General features: G+C 46.8%; 1 protein-coding gene across 2 annotated transcripts in view; it reads right to left on the minus strand.

Annotated features, from left to right (window-relative positions):
• ruvbl1 (RuvB-like AAA ATPase 1) overlaps positions 1-21,129 on the minus strand; it is a 137,446-nt gene extending 116,317 nt beyond the window's left edge. The window contains exons 1-4 of one of the 2 annotated variants that reach the window (XM_086002114.1): positions 20,847-21,120; positions 10,083-10,169; positions 9,416-9,548; positions 712-863 (exon numbers count right to left, since the gene is read on the minus strand). In XM_086002114.1, the coding sequence (XP_085858240.1) occupies positions 712-863; positions 9,416-9,548; positions 10,083-10,169; positions 20,847-20,987 (513 nt within the window). In that variant the 5' untranslated portion in view covers positions 20,988-21,120. Of the gene's footprint in view, positions 1-711; positions 864-9,415; positions 9,549-10,082; positions 10,170-20,846 lie in introns of both variants that reach the window. The other variant, XM_086002115.1, reaches the window with a different exon arrangement.

Raw genomic sequence — 21,129 nt, forward strand, 5'->3', positions numbered from 1 at the left:
TATATTGCATATTAGGTACTAATAAGTAGGACAACTGGTTTATGGTAACTGAAGAAGTCAAAAGCTGCTTTTGAACATATGGGATTCTGGATTTTAAAATATATAATCAGATCCTACAATTTAGTCTGCTTACAATTAAAAGCCATTGATTTACAGTGACCAAGTAAATGAAATTTGTTTTTATTGCTCCAGCTTCTAGCATTTTCCTGGATTTTTTTTAAATCAGCGTTCTCTATCCACTTCCCCATTAAACTACAAGTCTTGCCCATAAGCTTCTGGTGTTCTACTCTTTACCTCCAATTGCTGTCACCAATTCTGTACCCACCAGTACTACACCCTGGAGTTATACTGCACAAAGTGCTGTCTCCAGACACAACCCAAGTTTGGAAAGATACAAAGTCCATAAACAATAATACTGCCCAACCCCCCCCCCCCCCCCAAAATCCAGGTCGACCAGTGTGAAGATTTCAGAAGCCTGTCAAATGGCTCACTGACATCACTCGATATAACTGTGTTGCAGCCTGTAACACACATTTCCTGCATCGCGACTTATTTTATGGATTGCATCCCAAGTTAGTAACAGATTCAAAGCTGATGTACACACATTGGAAAAAGTTATATGGCTTCTTTCCCGAACTTTACCCGTTGCCAAAAATACAGAGCAGTACTCTTGTTTTAGCATGACGAACATATACATAAAATTTTCCATACCTTCAGCTGCTTAGTGCCTTTTGCTGTCTTTAGCCCAATGATAACATGGCTGACTGTCTTTCCATAACCGCCCATGGGATTCTCCGTCTCACAAGGGGTCAGTTCCGTGACCTCGCCTTCATAAACCTCCTTTGTCTCTTTTATCCTTAGGCCTGAAAAAACATTAGACATGTTCATTGCCGCCAATAAATCACGCAAGTGTTGGGCTGGGGGGGGGGGGGGGGGGAAGAAAACAAAAAATAAAAATCACAAGATGTCTTTGCTTCAAAGATTTCACGTAATTACAGTGTCTTCACTTTAAAGGTTCCTCTGTAGTGCTCAAAGAGCAGCGACTGCCTAGCACTAATACAACAACCACTAGCAAGCTCATCGTCCAGTAAAGCTCTGCTAATGAGTTGCTTCTATACTGGAGTCAAGGGTGTTTCTGCTACCAGTGCAAACTCAATGTAAACCTGGATTCGCTGGTGTTGAGGCAGATTCATTTTTTAACCTGCACGCCAGCCTTAGTGAATCTGATCGGTTTACATAGTGGCTGTTTCTAGCTGAACGACACCTGTACTTCAGCAACAAGCACTACAAACATTCCATGGGCACCAGTATAAAAGCAGCTCATCTGTTCCTAATATGCTGCTATCAAACCAATTTCATTCCACCCAAGATGGACAGAACTCCAAATGAAGACTGACAGCGCTATATGGAGAAACTTGCCAGCAAATGGATTGCCAATTAGCAAAAACTTGAAAAGGTTCCGTTGTGTAAAGGCACTGCTTAGTACAGGACTGGGCTATACAGACCTTGGGATTCTGTGTCGAGTTACCTGATCCAAGTTGAAGCAACAGTAAGTGCACCACAATTGCCCCTGGGTTAAGAATAGGAAAAAGGAAGCCACATACAGGAAACTCTCGATTTACCGGCACCTAAATAACCGGAAATCTCTCTCAACCGGCAAAATTCAGGAGTAGGTTCAGGTAAGTTTTACTTCATATATTAGTGGCCGTGTAACCGGAGTTCCTGGCTCTGTGGCCGTGTAACCGGGGTTCCTGGATCTGTGGCCGTGTAACCGGGGTTCCTGGATCTGTGGCCGTGTAACCGGGGTTCCTGGATCTGTGGCCGTGTAACCGGGGTTCCTGGATCTGTGGCCGTGTAACCGGAGTTCCTGGCTCTGTGGCCGTGTAACCGGGGTTCCTGGCTCTGTGGCCGTGTAACCGGAGTTCCTGGCTCTGTGGCCGTGTAACCGGAGTTCCTGGCTCTGTGGCCGTGTAACCGGGGCTCCTGGATCTGTGGCCGTGTAACCGGAGTTCCTGGATCTGTGGCCGTGTAACCGGAGTTCCTGGATCTGTGGCCGTGTAACCGGGGCTCCTGGATCTGTGGCCGTGTAACCGGAGTTCCTGGATCTGTGGCCGTGTAACCGGGGTTCCTGGATCTGTGGCCGTGTAACCGGAGTTCCTGGATCTGTGGCCGTGTAACCGGGGTTCCTGGATCTGTGGCCGTGTAACCGGAGTTCCTGGATCTGTGGCCGTGTAACCGGGGTTCCTGGATCTGTGGCCGTGTAACCGGAGTTCCTGGATCTGTGGCCGTGTAACCGGGGTTCCTGGATCTGTGGCCGTGTAACCGGAGTTCCTGGATCTGTGGCCGTGTAACCGGGGCTCCTGGATCTGTGGCCGTGTAACCGGGGTTCCTGCACCTGTTGCCATGCAACAGGGACGCCTGGATCTGTAGCCGTGTACGGGGCTCTCGTACCTTGGTAAGTATACCTCTCTGTAATCCGGACTTTTTGATCAACTGGCAGCACACCGGTCCCATCGGTGCCGGATAAAAAAAAAAGTTTCATGTGTTATTCAGTAATCCTCTTCCCAAAATGTCCCATGCTGCCAGATAATCCATTGCTTGGCTGACATGGAGGGTGGGGTGATGCTATACAGCCCTCGACCCCCGTATAAAGGGGCTGATTGAAGAAAGTTTTACCCCTCTTTGGGGGGGGTCCATGCCGTTTCTCTAGCCTGGACTCTCGGTGAGGCATCGGGAGGCTGGTACACCTCATCTCACTGGGCGTACTTGCCTCCAGTTTTGCATCGCTCCCTTGTGGGACAGAGAAGTGGGAACTTGCAGCGTGGGGAGACCCCACCGCAACATTGGCATTTTAAGGGGCAGACAGAGCCTCTGTCTCTTCCAAGGCCAAGCGGAAAATCCCATTTCAGGACGGTACCCAGCGTATCACCAGGTTGTTTTCCCGGTCCATCCGCCGGACTCACCAAAGTTACTGCAGGAGTCTGGCACAACAGCTGAAAAAATTCAGCCCCTCACCGTTAAGGTTCAGAAGGAGTAACAGAATAACGAATGATCAGATATCAATTACAAATGTGTATTTAGTTTGGATTTGGATTCCAATACGTGTGCACAACACAGCAAGAAGCAATGAAGCTCCCCCTAACCAAGAAGGAAAGACTACTTGTCCAGTGCAAGTAGACTGTATTATCAAAGCTACCAGTGGCAATTAAGGATAATAGTGCTCGAGTCAGAGTACACAGAAGTGTTAGCTTTCTTGATATGGTGCTGCACTATACAGACCAGAAGGCTCCAGGTTCAAATGCTGCCCTGTGCTGTTAGTGCATCTCAGCGGTTCCTCCTGGGCGAGTCGGAGAAATGAGAAACAGCAGCGTTCCTACTCTCGATCAGCATCCAGTAACTTTTGCTGGAAAGTGCACGTGGCCGTCAGCTGAAGGCAGGATCAAGCTTGGCTGCGATTCTATCCGAGGTCTCTTGGCCTGCTGACGCTCCCACTGGCTAGTCTCACGTCACGAACGGCAGGGGGCCGAGGCCGGGGGGGCGGGTGGAGAATGTTTACCGTGTAACCGTACCCCAGTATGAGTCAGCATCTTCAGGAGAGATGCGTAAAAAAACTGGGGGGCAGGGGGATTGGGGGAAATTATGAAAAGAACACGACATCAAAGTTTATGATGAGCTTATGGCAACCACACTTCATAATCTTTTCAGAAACATTAACTTCATTTCTGGCGAATTCGGATGAAAATGGGAGATTTGCTCAATAGCTGGATTTAGTCCGAACCAGGTGGATCGAAGGCTGAAAGCGGCAGAGAGATACTCCACTAAAACGTCCCAATCTTTCACTAGACCCGTTATTTGTTCACAAAGTTCCTCCATCCTGACATTCAGAGAATGCGCCAGCCCATCAATGAGGCTGGCTGTATAAGCGATTTAACTCCACTGCCTTTATCTCTCAACCTGACAATGCTGACAATGGTTTCATCTGCGAGCTTGAATTACTGAAACCTCTGACAGGGCACGTCATCACTTCAAGGAAATATTGTGGACTTCTCTCCTTTTATTTCTCCTCGAGTTTTTAATGAGACAGCTACATAAAGGGCAGGCAAAGCCAATAGCTTCATTTTTCTCAGAATCAATGGGTCGACGCTGGGCTTTTACTTTGTTGGGTGATTAAGAAGCAACTTCCCCAGACAACACTGTGGAGCCATGCCTTGTGGTACCCGGTGGCAAAATGTGGTTACGTGCCCGAAATCTCCACTGCCGAGCTCCTGATCTCGACCTCCGGGAGTCTAATGGCTCCTCTGCTGGGAGTCTGCTCCTACACATCCCAAGGCGGCTCCTCGCTGGAAATTGGCATTGGTAGTTGTGGGATGCAAGTTGCCCTTCATCTGGGCTAGGAACATTTTTTACCCCAGGAAATGTGCACTGCTGTCATCAGCAATGGAGAACCAGCTTGTTGCACCATTGTGTGCCAGAGCACAGGAATGGAAAACACAATTGCCATCCCTCCTGCCCGTTCAAAGTTCAAAATAATTACTAGAAACGGCAGAACCGAAGGAGATCATTTTATGCCATCGTCCCTATCTCCTCTAATTTTATTTCTCTGCATCCTTTTACATTCTTCCTTTTAAATGTTATAATCTCTGCTTCAATGGGCACTTGTGGTAAAGCATTCCATGTACTAATACACCCATGTGAAAAATATTCTTCCAACTTCCCTTTCATTCTTCTATCGATAACCAGATAACGAACAGAAATAATCTTTCACTATGATCCCTCTCAAAACTTTCATAATTTTTGAAAACCTCTATTAGATTCCTCCTTAAGCTTCTCGATTCCAGTGAAAAAAATCTCATTGAGAGTTATACTTCAACTAAAAACTGCTCAACTCCCCTCTAATCATTCTACCAATTACTTTAAATCTCTGCCCCCTGGTTATTGACTTGTCTGCTAAGGGAAATAGGTCCTTCCTATTCACTATCAAGGCCCCTCATCATTTTATACACCTCAACCAGGTCTCCCCACAGCCTCCTCTGTTCCAAAGAAAACAACCCCAGCCTATCCAACCTTTCCTCGCAGCTAAAATTCTCTAGTTCCGGCAACATCCTCGTAAATCTCCTCTGTACCCTCTCTAGTGCAATCACATCTCTCCTGTAATGTGGTGACCAGAACTGCACGCAGTGCTCTAGCTGTGGCCTAACTCGTGTTTTATACAGTTCGAACATAACCTCCCTGCTCTTATATTCTATGCCTCAGCTAATGAAGGAAAGTATCCCATATGCCTTCTTAACCACCTTTCTGGGACTCAATTACCCAACACTAGGGCCCAGGTACATAACTTAAAAAGGGCTAAAAGGCAATGAAATTAGGGAATAACTATAGGAAATAGATTGGGGGAGGCTGTTCAACAATAGTTCAGTAGAAGACAAATGGAGCCCCTTTAAAGATATTACACTGAGCATGCAGGATAAATACATTCCTAAGACCAAGAAGTTCAGATTGAACAACTGTGACCCTAAATGGACCAACCAACAAATTAAAAGCGAGATAAAAAGGAAAAATGGCATGTACAAATCTTGCAGGGAAGGGAGCGACTGGAATGAACACAAGAAATTGTGGACAAATGTTAAAAGGCAGAGGGGTAAAGAGAGAATTGGTAAAAAGTATGTAGTTGTGGGAAAGTACAACAGTAAAAAAAACTTTTAGAATATCAATGGGGCCGTTAGAGAAGAGGCGAAAAACATAAAAGATGCAAACAAACTTGACACGAAGGACAAGTACATAATAAATAGTAAATATTCTGAGTGAATACTTCCGTCGTGTATTCACAAGGCAAGGTATGAGCAACATTCCCTTTCCAAACAAAGGTATCCAAAGTAAAACCAATGACTTTTTTGTTAAATAAATGAGATGGACGTGCTGGACAGGCTAATTGGGCCCCAAAACAATAACTCCCCAGGGATAGATGGCGTTTATCCCATCTATGCTGATAGAGTTGAGAGAAGGTATTTGTGAAACACTGACGATCATTATGAGGAATTCATTAGACACTGGAGAGGGAACAGAAGATTGGAAACAGGCCATGGTGCCCATCAAGGTTCCCTGTCATTTTATTTTTCGGTGCGCGGCCCTTTAAGTGGCTGCGCAGCCAATTCAAAATTCCGCACATGCGCGGTTATTCCAATTCAAAAGCTGGCGAGCGGCCTGCGCGGGATCTCCAGAGCAGCTTAAAGGGAACATTGGTTCCCTTATTCAAAAAGCGTGACAAAATAGACAAGAGGCAACTACAGACCCATCAGTCTTACTTCCAGTCCATGCAAATTAAATTATTAGGAGTAAACCCGAGGACTATCTGTATAATAACAATCAAGTAAACAGTGCCACTGACCAGGAGACCAAAGCTTCAACCTCTGAATATGGGTTAACATCCAACGGATGGCTCGTGTCCAATGGGAGTGGAGCGGCAATACCACCATCACACCTATCCGGTTCTCCTGGTAGGGGGTTGAGAGACAGCCTAATGAGCTATCCACGGAAAAAGTGACTTTGTTATGGAAACAACCCAGAGTATGGTCTGCTGGATGCAAAGCAGTGGAAGAAACGGGTTGCCTCAAGTGATGCCAGGCAAAGAAAAGAAACAGCAGTCAACATGGATTCAGAAGGGAAAGATCCTGCCTGAACAACTTTCTTGATTTCTTGGAGGAAGTGACAACCAAAGAGGACTGCGCTAAAGCTCTCTGACGTGGTGCACCTTGACCATGAAAAGCTATTAATTAAACTTGAAGTGTTGGGGATTGAGAGTAAATGGATAAGAAACTGGTTGAAGAGTAGGAAACAAGTACTTGTTAGAGGAGTTATGTCAGTGGAAGGTGGCTGGCGGGTTGTTTTGAGGGTGGGGGGGCAGTTCGATGGGGCAATAAGTAATCAGCCGGGTACCTCGGTCTCAGTTCTGGGACCATTACTGTTTCTACTTGACATAAACCACCTGGATTCAGAAACTCAATGCAAAGTGGTCAAATTTACTGATGTTACCGAACTAGAGGGGCAGTAGAATCTGAAAAGATTGCTCAGAAATTACAAATTAAGTTGGACAAGATATGCAAGTGGGCAGAACAACAGCACCTGAAATTTAATGCGGAGAAATGTGAAGCACTACGCATGGGTAGAAAAATAGACAACAGATGAATGCCGCTGAAATAGCCAAGGATGAAGCTGAAAGAAACCTAGGAGTCTTCGTGAAGTCAATGCTAAATATATTCAACCAATGCAGAGCAGCAAGCAACAAAGCCAAGAGGAACTACATACAGTAGAATACAAATCAGAGGTGGTAATGATCAAACTTTGCATTGCTCCAGTCAAACCGCACCTTGAATACTGCATCCAGTTCTGGTCACCAAGAAACAAGACAAACATTCAAGAGGCAGACTAAAGCTACTCCAGAGAAATGCTAATTCTCTGAGAAAAAAACTGGAGAAACTTGGGCATTTCAGCCTGGAAAAGGGGTGCCCGAGAGTTGATCTCCGGAGGTATATACCGTATAGAAAAAGATAACCCAGAATATTTACATTAAACTATGTGAGTAGAACAAAGGGAACACTGATTCAAACTAGAGAATGGTAATTTTAGGACAGATATCTGAAAATTCTTCTTCACACAAAGTGATCAATGTGGAATAAACTTCCAGTTAAGAGTAGTGGAGGCAAAAACCCGGGAATCATTTAAGAAACTGTTGAACGCTACAATGCGGTTGGGGGGTGGCGAGGGGGCTTTATAATCTCTCTGGATGGATGAGTCAAATGGCCTCCTCATCTATAATTATCTTGTGATAGCTATAAACTCTCATTCCTGGTATGACGAGTGAATCTTCACTATACCTTTTCCAAGGCTCGAACATTTGGCTCTCAATTGCTTTTTCACCACAAGATTATCCAACTTCTTCTTGAATTTTGCCCACACTGTCTGCCTCCACTATCTCCCTGCCCACACATTCAGCACATTCTGTGTGACGTAATTAAGCCTAAATTGTTCACTGTCCCTCGAGTTTGTCCCCAAGTTAGTGGTAAATAATCACAGTGAGCATCAGAGTGTAGGCAAAAAAAGACAGGGAATTTAAATCTACAGGAAACTCTCGTTTAAATGGCACCTAAAATATCCGGTATTCTCTATTAACCGGCAAAATTCTCACTCTGAAAACAACACCTCAATAACCGGCAATGTTGCCGAGTCCGAGTCTCCTGCGGTGGCCGAGTTAGTCAGTGGGGGTAGTTCTCCAAACTGCCAGTATTCGGCTTCTTGGCGCTGTCGGAAGTCGGAACACCTCAATACCCCTGTAACAGGAGTCTGACTCTCCCGCGCTGCCGGTAGTCTCTTCTGATCTGCCATTTTACAGGGGTACTGTGTGTCTCCCACGCTGCTGGTAGTCATTGCATTGCATTACCCTCAACTGGCAGTACTGTACTTAATCAAGCATCTTCCACCATCCATTTAACACAACATTCTGTAGGTGAGTACCCAATTACTGTATACTGCGCATTTCTTGATTTTTTTATTTTTCTTTGTTAAAAATAGCCTCGGTCAATAACCCTCTCCGTCATCCGGAATTTTTAATCAACCGGCAACACGCCGGTCCCATCGGTGCCGGATACCAAAGAGCTTCCTGTATATACATCCTGACTTACAAACATACACCTCGGAGATCTACATTAACTTTCAGCAAATAAAACACCATGTTTCCCCTAGCTGGAGAGTCTAGAACTAGGAGGCATAGTCTCAGGATAAGGGACCGGCCATTTAGGACTGAGATGAGGAGGAATTTCTTCACTCAGAGGGTTGTGAATCTTTGGAATTCTCTACCCCAGAGGGCTGTGAATGCTCAGTCTTTGAGTATATTCAAGGCAGAGATCGATAGATTTTTGGACTCTAGGGGAAGCAAGGCATGTGGAGATCGGGCAGGGAAGTGGAGTTGAGGTCGAAGATCAGCTATGATCTTACTGATCGGCTCGAGGGGCCAAATGGCTACTCCTGCTCCTAATTCTTATGTTCTTCTGTATATTGTACCACAGTACTAAGTTTTCAGATTCAGACAAACTAAAATACACTTGGTCACAACATCCAGAAGCCACTTTCAGCTTCAAGATTCTATACATGAAATGGAATTGAAGGTTCCAATTCCTCTCTTGTGGGATTTCTGGAGCATTTAAACTCAGAAACAGAGCCAAAGGACAATGAATCATGGCAGAGGTACAGTGCTGAGCAGAATAGTCTTGAAGCTGAACAGTTCAGCTACTGTTCTTTGGAACTCTTCCTTAAAAAAAATCACTGAACTATTCGAAATGATATTAACTTCCTACACAAAAAACGACCACGATTTAGTGCCATACCAAAAAGTCCAAGCAATGCTTTAAAATCTGCCACTCACCAATTGCACGCCTGAAGTTTTCCATCAGCACTTCAGTTTTCTTGATTTCAGTCGAATAGACTTCGCTTCCCACCATGGGACAAAATGGGACTTTGTTCCCCAGCTCCTGTGCAATGGCCAGAGCCAAAGCTGTCTGCAAGAAGGAAAAGAAAGCACATTCATTGAGTGCTCTTGCTCAGCGTTAAAGGGGAAGGGAAGCTAGGGGGAGCACTAGTCGCTCAAATTAATCCCTTATTTTATATTAAAATATTAGTTTAAAAAAAAAATATTGGTCAAGTTTTTCTAAGAAAAAAAGTCAAATGTCCCAGCAGGACAGAGCCCGATGTTAAAACAGCAAGGCTCGCAGCGATGGACTCCCTAAATGAGCAAAGCTTAGCGTGTCAATGGCGATAATTCTCATCGACTATTGGCAGAATCAACATGACATAATCGAGGTCTGAGCCAGATTAAATCTAGAATCAACATAAATTGAATTCAGACATTAAGAACTGTACATTTTTCAACTGGATTTGCTCCACAAGGATCAAATGCACGGGACCTACTGGGAGCCAAATTGGAGAACACCCACATTTTAAAAAAAATTCAAAATGCAATCGTGCAGAAGGTAGGAGGCCAAAGCCCTCAGCGTTTCTAACATAGCTACCGCCCAGCCAACTGGCGACTGTACCTTGCCAGTTCCTGGAGGTCCAGCCAACAAAATAGCCCTGCCAGCCATTTTCTTACTTCTAATCAGCTCCACGATGATTCCACAGGCCTAGAAGAAAAAGACAAAGTCAGTACTTTTAAATGGGTCCTTACCGTGCCTCTTCCTCTTCCAAGAAATAAATAAACGATAATGAAGTTAGTATGAAGTGCTACTGTCTAAACAATGTCATTTACCCCCTCACATTAATGATCCATTCCCTAATTTAATCGAACTCCTATACTGTGATTTTTGTATGGGTTTGATATACAGTAGCTAACTACAGAAGTACAAGGCATGCTACTTTACGATGATTTGCACTATCATAGGACATGACCTATAAATTCAATTTTGTACAATTCATTTGACCATTTAAGAACCAAGTGTAGGTGAAACAGAACTATTAATAAATAGCTTTGAATAACCAAAGGTATTTGCAGAGAGAGATATAAAATGGTAAAGAAGAGCAATAAAGTCATGGTCTATTTGGGTTAACATAAGAACATAAGAAATAGGAGCAGGAGTCGGCCATTTGGCCCCTCGAGCCTGCTCCGCCATTCAATGAGATCATGGCTGATCTTCTGCCTCAACTCCATTCACCGGCCCTATCGCCATATCCCTTGATGCCTTTACTAGTCAGAAATCTATCGACTTCTGTTTTAAATACACCCAATGACTGAGCCTCCACAGCCCTCTGGGCTAGAGAATTCCAAAGATTCACCACCCTGTGGGTTAGTTTTTGTAAACATTACAGTACTTGAAACTAGATCTGCTTCTGAGGGACCTGGGGCAGACCATGACGGGAGGGGCCAACTGGCCAGGAGGGGCCAAGGCAAGTTTTAAAAAATTACTCCCGTCAAAATTCCTTGCGGGGTAGGAGGGGCAGGAGTGCTGCCCCCAGGCCCCGCAAGGAGTATTTGGCCTCCAGTCACCCACCGATCACGGTGGACCAACCCTCTGGTTGCATCCAGACCCCTCCTCCCACTGACTGCTAGGGACCGTTTCCACGGGTAGCAGACTGTGGCCTCCTGCAGCAAAATTCCCGCTCCAGCCTCCCGGCCAGTTAGTGGATCTGGCCGGGTGTCGGGCGGGACTCCAGGAACGTAAAGGAGGGTCTGCCGTTAAGGTCCATGGGGACTCCACATCTGCCGCCCACTTAGGAGCTCAGGCACCCGGTTTCCCTCCCCCCACCGCCTCTTTAAAAGCGGGGCCCATGCAGGAGCATTGTGCAAAACCTGTTCTTATTCAGAAACCTAGATGAAAGGCCACTGAGCAGAACACGATCAAGGTCAAAAGGAACAGAAAATAGAAGATAGATTAAGTAGTGGCTAGCTGATGGCAAAATTCTTAGTTTTAAAGTTTGTAGCAGGAAGGCAAGTCAGAGAGCGGAGGAGTTCCATCGTGTGAGGTGCTTGGAAAGAGTTAAGTTACGAGTAAGAATCAGGCTGATGAGTCAACACCAACATGGCAAGTCTAAAAGGAGAAGGAAGAGCACATAGGACAGCACATTTGGAATTTATAGGAAACAAGAGAGGATAGTTCAGAGGACCAATCACCACATAAGTACCTTAAGATGAAGGAATACAAGATAGCGATTTACTGAGATCGGTTTGAGGCCGAGAGTGCGAGCGAAGTGCTGGAACAAAACCTCACTAGCAGAGGTCGAGATTAAATGGATTGGGGTAAGAGCCACAATAGGGGCTGATATGTGCTGTGTCTGGGAGAAAGGCAATCTATAGACCTTTCTTCAAATCCAAAAAGTAGATGACAGACTGACAGATACAATGAGGGAAGGGAGGGAGGGAGAGCTATCAAACAGGCTGGCTTGAGAGGTGAAAACTCATCGAAACCATGGTAACTTTTGACATCTCCAGGATGTCTCCCTCTTCTACTCCCTCTTCACCCACGACTGTGTGGCTGTTAATGGTTCCAACACTATCATCAAGTTTGCGGATGACACCACAGTAGTAGGCCAGATCACCAACAACGATGAGTCAGCCTACAGGGAGGAGGTCCAGCATCTCGTGAAGTGGTGCGCCGATAACAACCTGGCCCTTAACATCAAGAAAACCAAAGAAATCATTGTGGACTTCAGGAAGTCTAAAGGCGGAAGTCACACCCCCATCCACATCAATGGGGCTGTGGTGGAAAGGGTGGACAGCTTTAAGTTCCTCGGAGTCCACATCACGGAAGACCTCTCCTGGTCCCTCAACACCTCCTCTCTGGTGAAGAAGGCCCAGCAGCGCCTATATTTCCTAAGGAGGCTGAAGGGATGTAACCTGTCACCCCTGATCCTCTCTAACTTTTACCGCTGCACAATAGAGAGCATCCTGACGAACTGTATCACAGTATGGTATGGCAGCTGTAGCTACTATGACCGGAAAGCCCTGCAGCGGGTAGTCAAAACTGCCCAACGCATTACCGGCACCCAGCTACCGACCATAGAGCACATATACCAGAAACGCTGTCTACGGAGGTCATGGTCCATCATCAAAGACCCTACCCACCCCAGCCACAGTCTGTTCGCCCTCCTGCCATCTGGGAGACGCTACAGATGCATTCGCACCCGTATGACCAGATTTAGGAACAGCTTCTTTCCCAGGGCTGTCATCCTACTGAACTCCACAAATAAACTCTAAAGCCTGCACATCTGCCAATGCACTTTATTATGGTCATATTTATGTTAATATACTACAAGCCAAATGTATGTTGAATGTTTAAATGTCTTAATCTAAACGTACACTCTCGGGAGCCGCAAGCCTACATTTCGTTGTGCTGCACTTGTGCACTAACAATGACAATAAGAGTTGATTTGATTTTGATTTGATTTGATGTCCCAAAGAGCTTCACAACCGATGAAATACTTTTGAAGTGTAGTCACTGTTGTTATGTAAGCAAATATGGCCGCCAATTTCCACATGGCAAGGTCCCACATAAAATAACGCAATGATCGGTTATCCATTTTTGGTGGTGTTTTGGCCACACCACCAGGAGAAATCCCTGCTCCTCTTCAGATAGTACCATGGGATCTTTTACATCCACCCAAGAGGGCAGGCAGGGGTCTCTGTTTATTATCTCACTCGAAAGACGGCACCTCCAACAGTGCAGCACTCTCTCAATACTGTACTGATGTGTCGGCCTGGATTATGTGCTCAAGTCTCAGGAGTGGGACTTGAACCCCGCGACCTTCTGAGTCAGAACGTGCACAGTTTTGGTCTCCTTATCTAATGAAGGATATACTTGCCTTGGAGGCGGTGCAACGAAGGTTCACTAGATTGATTCCTGGGATGAGAGGGTTGTCCTATGAGGAGAGATTGAGTAGAATGGGCCGATACTCTCTGGAGTTTAGAAGAATGAGAAGTGATCTCATTGAAACAAACAAGATTCTGAGGGGGATTGACAGGGTAGATGCCGAGAGGCTGTTTCCCCTGGCTGGAGAGTCTAGAACTAGGGGGCATAGTCTCAGGATAAGGGGTCGGCCATTTAAGACTGAGATGAGGAGGAATTTCTTCACTCAGAGGGTTGTGAATCTTTGGAATTCTCTGCCCCAGAGGGCTGTGAATGCTGAGTCATTGAGTATATTCAAGGCTGAGATCGATAGATTTTTGGACTCTAGGGATATGGGGATCGGGCGGGAAAGTGGAGTTGAGGTCGATGATCAGCCATGATCTTATTGAATGGCGGAGCAGGCTCGAGGGGCCGTATGGCCTAACTCCTGCCCTTATTTCTTATGTAAGCGAGAGTTAACCATCAATGAGCCAAGGTACAGGGCAAGTGTCTGACCCACTCCAGCATCATTTCTACCACCTCCCCCTGCAGTTTTTTTCATTTTGTGGAAATTATTTCACACTTTTTTTTTTAAACCCAGTCCCATTTGTTTTTTCTGGGCCGTGTGCTTCCTATGGCTGAGAGGTCATGCAGGTGACCAACGAGCTCAGCTAATCTGTTTTGGTTGAGGGATAAATTTTGGCCAGGACACCAGGAGAACTACCCTGCTCTACTTCAAATAAGAACATAAGAAGTAGGAGCAGGAGTAGGCCATACGGCCCCTCGGGCCTGCTCCGCCATTCAGTAGGATCATGGCTGATCCGAACCGAGACTCACGTCCACTTCCCTGCCCGCTCCCCGTAACCCCTAATTCCCTTATCAGCTAGGAAACTGCCTATCTCCGTTATAAATTTATTTAATGTCGCAGCTTCCACAGCTCTGAGGTAGCAAATTCCATAGATTTACTACCCTCTGAGTGAAGAAGTTTCTTCTCATCTCAGTTTTGAAAGGGCAGCCCCTTATTCTAAGATTATGCCCCCTAGTTCTAATCTCACCCATCAGTGGAAACATCCTCACCGCATCCACCCGATCAAGCCCCCTCACAATCTTATATGTTCCGATAAGATCGCCTCTCATTCTTCTGAATTCCAGTGAGTAGAGGCCCAACCTACTCAACCTTTCCTCATAAGTCAACCCCCCCATCTCCGGAATCAACCGAGTGAACCTTCTCTGAACTGCCTCGAGAGCAAGTATATCTTTTCTTAAATATGGAAACCAAAACTGTACGCAGTATTCCAGGTGTGGCCTCACCAGTACCCTGTATAACTGAAGCAAGACTTCCCTGTTTTTATACTCCATCCCCCTTGCAATAAAAGCCAAGATTCCATTGGCCTTCCTGATCACCTGCTGTACCTGCATACTAACCTTCTGTGTTTCATGTACCAGGACCCCCAGATCTCTTTGTACTGTAGCACTTTGCAGTTTCTCTCCATTTAGATAATAACTTGCTCTTTGATTTTTTCTGCCAAAGTGCATAACCTCACACTTTCCAACATTATATTCCATCTGCCAAATTTCTGCCCACTCACTTAGCATGGGATCCATTATTTCCACCGAAGCGTCAGCCTAGATGGCCTGAGTATGTCAAAAGCTATCATAGTTTTAATGAGTTTCATCACTGAGCCAGGAAGTTTGATACACCTTCCTAACTTTGCCTCATTCTCCCAGTTATCCACTTTTTGGGTTTAAAGAAAGGTCTATAAATTGCTGTAGGGTCAGCTGTGGCTCAAACAACAACTTGTATTTGTATAGCGCCTTTAACGTAATAAAACGTGCCAAGGCGCTTTGCAGGAGTATTAAAAGACAAAAAATTTGACACTGATCCACAAGGAGAAATTAGGGCAGGTGACCAAAACCTTGGTCAAAGAGGTAGGGTTTAAGGAGCGTCTTAAAAGGAGAGGTAGCGAGGCGGAGAGGTTTAGACAGGGAATTCCAGCGCTTAGGGCCCAGACAACAAAAGGCACGGCCGCCAATGGTTGAGTGATTATAATCAGGGATGCTCAAGAGGGCAAAATTAGAGGAGTACAGATATCTCGGGGGGTTGTGGGGCTGAAGGAGATTACAGAGATAGGGAGGGGCGAGGGCATGGAGGGATTTGAAAACAAGGACAAGAATTTGGAAATCGAGGCGTTGCTTAACCGGGAGCCAATGTAGGTCAGCGAGCACAGGGGCGATGGGTGAACGGGACTTGGTGCGAGTTAGGACACGGGCAGCTGAGTTTTGGATGACCTCAAGTTGGTAGCACCCTCGCCTCTGAGTCAGAAGGTCGTGGGTTCAAGTCCCACTCCAGACACTTGAGCGCAAAAATCTAGGCTGACACTCCAGTGCAGTGCTGAGGGAGTGCTGCACTGTCGGAGTTGTCGTCTTTCGGATGAGATGTTAAACCGAGGCCCCGACTGCTTTCTCAGGTGGTGGTCAAATATCCCATGGCACTATTTTGAAGACGAGCAGGGGAGTTATCCCCGGTGTCCTGGCTAATATTTATCCCTTAACCAACATCACTAAAGACAGATTATCCGGTCATTATCACATTGCTGTTTGTGGGAGCTTGCTGTGCGCAAATTGGCTACCGCCTTTCCTACATTATAACAGTGATGACACTTCAAAATAGTACTTCATTGGCTGTAAAGCGCTTTGGGATGTCTGGTGGTCGTGAAAGGCGCTATATAAATGCAAGTCTTTCTTTTCTTTTTCTCCCAGAATAAATCAGTCCTTATTGCGAGTCCTACCCAATTCCATTTAGTCTCTCAACCCTTTTAATAAAGTTTAACATGGTGCCACAGCACACTGAACACCAACAGGTTACACCATAGAGTGGAATGTATTGTGTGTGAATAGGAACTCATCACTTATTTGGTGGGAGAGACATTAGAGCGACTGAAAGGCAGCACTGCACTGTACTGTCATTGATGCCTTATCCTTTGACTTTTCTTCCAGTAACTGGAGTGGGACTTCAACCCATGACCTTCTGACTCACGATGCGAGTGTGCTACCCACTGAGCCATGGCTGACAGGTAACGAGGAACCAAATGGAAGTTTATTTTTAAAATGGCGGATCTGTGCTGTGCAGTTGAAAGTGAAGAAATTTCCAGCAGGTACTTGCAACACAGGAGCAACAGTCCAGATGCTAGCCGAGGCCAGAGTCAGAAAGTGGCGAGCACAAAATGCAGGCCGACACCCCCAGTGCGGTACTGACGGAGTGCTGCATGGTCAGAGGTGCCATCTTTTGTTAACCGAGGCCCTGTCTGCCCTCAGGCAAAAGAATCTGAGGCACTAGTTTGAAGAAAAGCTGGGAAATTCTCCCGGTTCTGACAAAAAGACACCAACCTGAAACATTAACTCTGTTTCTCTCCACAGATGCTGCCTGACCTGCTGAGTATTTCCAGCAATTTCTGTTTATATTTCACATTTACAGCATCCGCAGTATTTTGTCTTTGTATTAGCTCTCCCCGGTGTCCTAGGCCAATATTTATTCCTCAGAACATCATTCACTAAAGCAGATCATCTGGTCATTATCATAGAAATTTACAGCACAGAAGGAGGCCATTCGGCCCATCGTGTCCGTGCCGGCCAAAAAAAATTATCCAGCCTAATCCCACTTTCCAACTCTTGGTCCGTAGCCTTGTAGGTTACGGCACTTCAAGTGTATATCCAAGTACTTTTTAAATGTGATGAGGGTTTCTGCCTCTACCACCCTTTCAGGCAGTGAGTTCCAGACCCCCACCACCCTCTGGGGGAAAAAAGCATGGTGGCATTGTGGTTAGCACTGTTGCCTCACAGCACCAGGGACCCGGGTTCAAATCCGGCTGCAGGTGACTGTCTGTGTGGAGTTTGCACATTCTCCCCGTGTTTGCATGGGTTTCCTCCAGGTGCTCCGGTTTCCTCCCACAGTCCAAAGATGTGCGGGTTAGGTTGATTGGCCATGATAAAAAAAAATTGACCCTTAGTGTTAGGGGGGATTAAATACGTGGGGTTACGGGGATAGGGCTTGGGTGGGATGGCTGTCGGTGTAGGGACTGGGTGCTAGGGTTCGGATAATCAGCCATGATCTCGTTGAATGGCGGAGCAGGCTCGAAGGGCCGAATGGCCTACTCCTATCTTCTATGTTTCTATGTTTCAACTCCCCTCTAATCCTCCGACCAATTACTTTAAATCTATACCCCCTGGTTATTGACCTCTACTAAGCGAAATAGGTCAGAGTTAGAACGGCACAGAAGGAGGCCATTCGGCCCATCGAGTCTGTGCCGGTCCTTCCGATCCACTCTATCGAGGCCCATCAAAATTTTATACACCTCAATTAAATCTCCCCTCAGCCCCCTCTGTTCCAAAGAAACAACCCCAGCCTCTCCAATCTTTCCTCATAGCTAAAATTCTCCAGTCCTGGCACCATCCTCGTAAATCTCCTCTGTACCCTCTCTAGTACAATCACATCTTTCCTGTAATGTGGTGACCAGAACTGTACACAGTATTCTAGCTGTGGCTTAACTAGTGTTTTATACAGTTCAAGCATAACCTCCCTGCTCTTATATTCTATGCCTCAGCTAATAAAGGAAAGTATCCAGTATGCCTTCTGAACCACCTTATCTACCTGTCCTGCTACCTTCGGGGATCTGTGGACATGCACTCCAAGGTTCCTTTCTTCCTCTACACAGATCAGTATACTAGTATTTATTGTGTATTCCTTTGCCTTGTTAGCCCTCCCCAAATGCATTACCTCACATTTCTGTGGATTGAATTCCATTTGCCACTTTTCCGCCCACCTGACCAGTCCATCCATATCTTCCTGCAGTCTACAGCTTTCTTCCTCACTATCAACCACACGGCCAATTTTTGTATCATCTGCAAAAGCCCCAGCCTATCCAATCTTTCGTTGCAGCTAATTATCTAATTGCTACTTGTGGGATCTTGCTGTGCGCAAATTGGCTGCCGCGTTTCCTACATTACAACAATGACTACACTTCAAAATAAAAGCACTTCATTGGCTGTAAAGCGCTTTGGAACGTCGTGAGGCGCTACAGAAATGCAAATTATAGGGCCCTGGTGAAACCACACCTGGAGTAATGTGTACAGTTTTGGCCTCCTTACCGAAGGAAGGATATACTTGCCACAGAGGGAGTGCAACGAAGGTTCACCAGACTGGTTCCTGGGGTGGGGGGATTGTCCTATGAGGAGAGATCGAGTAGACTAGGCCTATATTCTCTAGAGTTTAGAAGAATGAGAGGTGATCTCATCGAAACATACAAAATTCTTACAGGGCTTGACAGGGTAGATGCAGGGAGGATGTTTCCCCCTGGCTGGGGAGTCTAGAACCAGGGGTCACAGTCTCAGAATAAGGGGTCGGCCATTTAGGACTGAGAGGAGGAGAAATTTCTTCACTCAGAGGGTGGTGAATCTTTGGAATTCTCTACCCCAGAGGGCTGTGCAGGCTCAATCGTTGAGTATATTCAAGATCCTGCAAATCCTTTGGCAGGATAGGCGCACCAAAGTCAGTGTTCTCGCTCAGGCCAACATCCCCAGCATCGAAGCTCTGACCACGCTCGATCAGCTCCGATGGACGGGCCACATCGTCCGCATGTCCGATACAAGACTCCCAAAACAAGCACTCTACTTGGAGCTCCGGCACGGCAAGAGAGCCCCAGGTGGGCAGAAAAAACGCTTCAAGGACACCCTCGAAGCCTCCTTGAAAAAGTGAAACATCCCCACTGACACCTGGGAATCCCTGGCCCAAGACCGCACAAAGTGGAGGAGAAGCATCCGGGAAGGCGCCGAACACCTCGAGTCTCTTCGCCGGGAGCAAGCGGAAGCCAAGCGCAAGGAGCGCACGTCAACCCAAGCACCCCACCCACCCGCCCCTTCAACCACCGGCTGCCCCACCTGTGACAGAGACTGTAGGTCCCGCATCGGACTCATCAGTCACCCGAGAACTCATTTTTAGTGTGGAAGCAAGTCATCCTCGGTTCCGAGGGACTGCCTAAGAAGATATTCAAGACAGTGATCGATAGATTTTTGAATATTAAGGGATATGGGGATAGTGCAGGAAAGTAGAGTTGAGGTTGATGATCAGCCATGATCTCATTGAATGGCGGAGCAGGCTGGAGGGGCCGTGTGGCCGACTCCTGCTCCTAATTCGTATGTTCTTTTTTTTCATGGTATGTTGGCATTCGTAGCGAGAGGGTTTGAGTACAGGAACAAGGATGTCTTGCTGCAGTTGTACAGGGCCTTGGTGAGACCACATCTTGAGTATTGTGTGCAGTTTTGGTCGCCTTATCTGAGGAAGGATGTTCTTGCCATGGAGGGAGTGCAGCGAAGATTCACCAGACTGATACCTGGGATGGCAGGAATGACGTATGAGAGGAGATTGGGTCGACTGGGCTTATACTCACTGGAGTTTAGAAGAATGAGAGGGGATCTCATTGAAACATAAAATTCAAACAGGACTGGACAGACTAGATGCAGGAAGGATGTTCCCGATGGTGGGGGAGTCCAGGACCAGGGGTCACAGTCTAAGGATAAGGGGTAAGCCATTTAGGACTGAGATGAGGAGGAATTTCTTCATCCAGAGAGTGGTGAACCTGTGGAATTCTCTACCACACAGGGCAGTTGAGGCCAATTCATTAAATATATTCAACATAGATAGAAGATAGGAGCAGGAGCAGGCCATTCGGCCCCTCGAGCCTGCTCCGCCATTCAATGCGATCATGGCTGATCATCCAAATTCAGTACCCGGTCCCTGCCTTCTCCCCATATCCCTTGATCCCTTTAGCCTTAAGAAATATATCCAACTCCTTCTTGAATATATTTAATGAATTGGCCTCTACTGCCTTCTGTGGTAGAGAATTCCACAGGTTCACCACTCTCTGGGTGAAGAAATTCCTCCTCATCTCAATCCTAAATGGGTTACCCCTTATCCTTAGACTGTGACCCCTGGTTCTGGACTCCCCCGACCATCGGGAACATCCTTCCTGCATCTAGTCTGTCCAGTCCTGTTAGAATTTTATAAGTTTCAATGAGATCCCCTCTCATTCTTCTAAACTCCAGCGAGTATAAGCCCAATCGACCCAATCTCGCCTCATAAGGAGTTGGATATATTTCTTAAGGCTAAAGGGATCAAGGGATATGGGGAGAAGGCAGGGACAGGGAACTGAGTTTGGATGATCAGCCATGATCTCATTGAATGGCGGAGCAGGCTGGAGGGGCCGAATGGCCTACTCCTGCTCCTATAGCTTCTATGTTTCAGTTGACCGACCATCCCCATGTGCCATGCGGGTTGTGGGCGAGGAGCAGGCCGCCTGAGGGTGGGCCTGAGCCGGGAGGTTGAGGCTGGGGGGGGGGGGGGGGGGGGGGGAGGGGAGATATTTCTCAAGTTGCCCCCCAGGGGAGGACCTTTCATTCCCTCCCTCCCTCCCCGGGATTGCCACCCACCTCTCTGGCGTTCTCCTGCCCCACCAGCCCGGCGCCTGCCGCCTTGGCCAGGCCGCTCTCGTCCAGGCCCAGCCCCTTGATGTGGCTGTGGCTGGCGATGCGCTGGGTCTTGGTAGTACTCTTCACCTCTTCGATCTTCATGGTTGCGCTGCGGCCGCTGCTGCTGCTCCTCCAAAAAATTGAGCCCCGAGGCCTCGACAGATGCGCTGAGGCAAGCGGCGGGCTTTCGCACAACTCGGCGGCGCAGCGCGTCTCTCCAGGCGAGGTGGGCTGGGCCGCAACC

This window comes from Somniosus microcephalus, chromosome 11, assembly GCF_052327205.1.
Source record: "Somniosus microcephalus isolate GS21.2 chromosome 11, FLI_Smic_1.0, whole genome shotgun sequence".
In the NCBI taxonomy this organism is placed as follows: domain Eukaryota; kingdom Metazoa; phylum Chordata; class Chondrichthyes; order Squaliformes; family Somniosidae; genus Somniosus; species Somniosus microcephalus.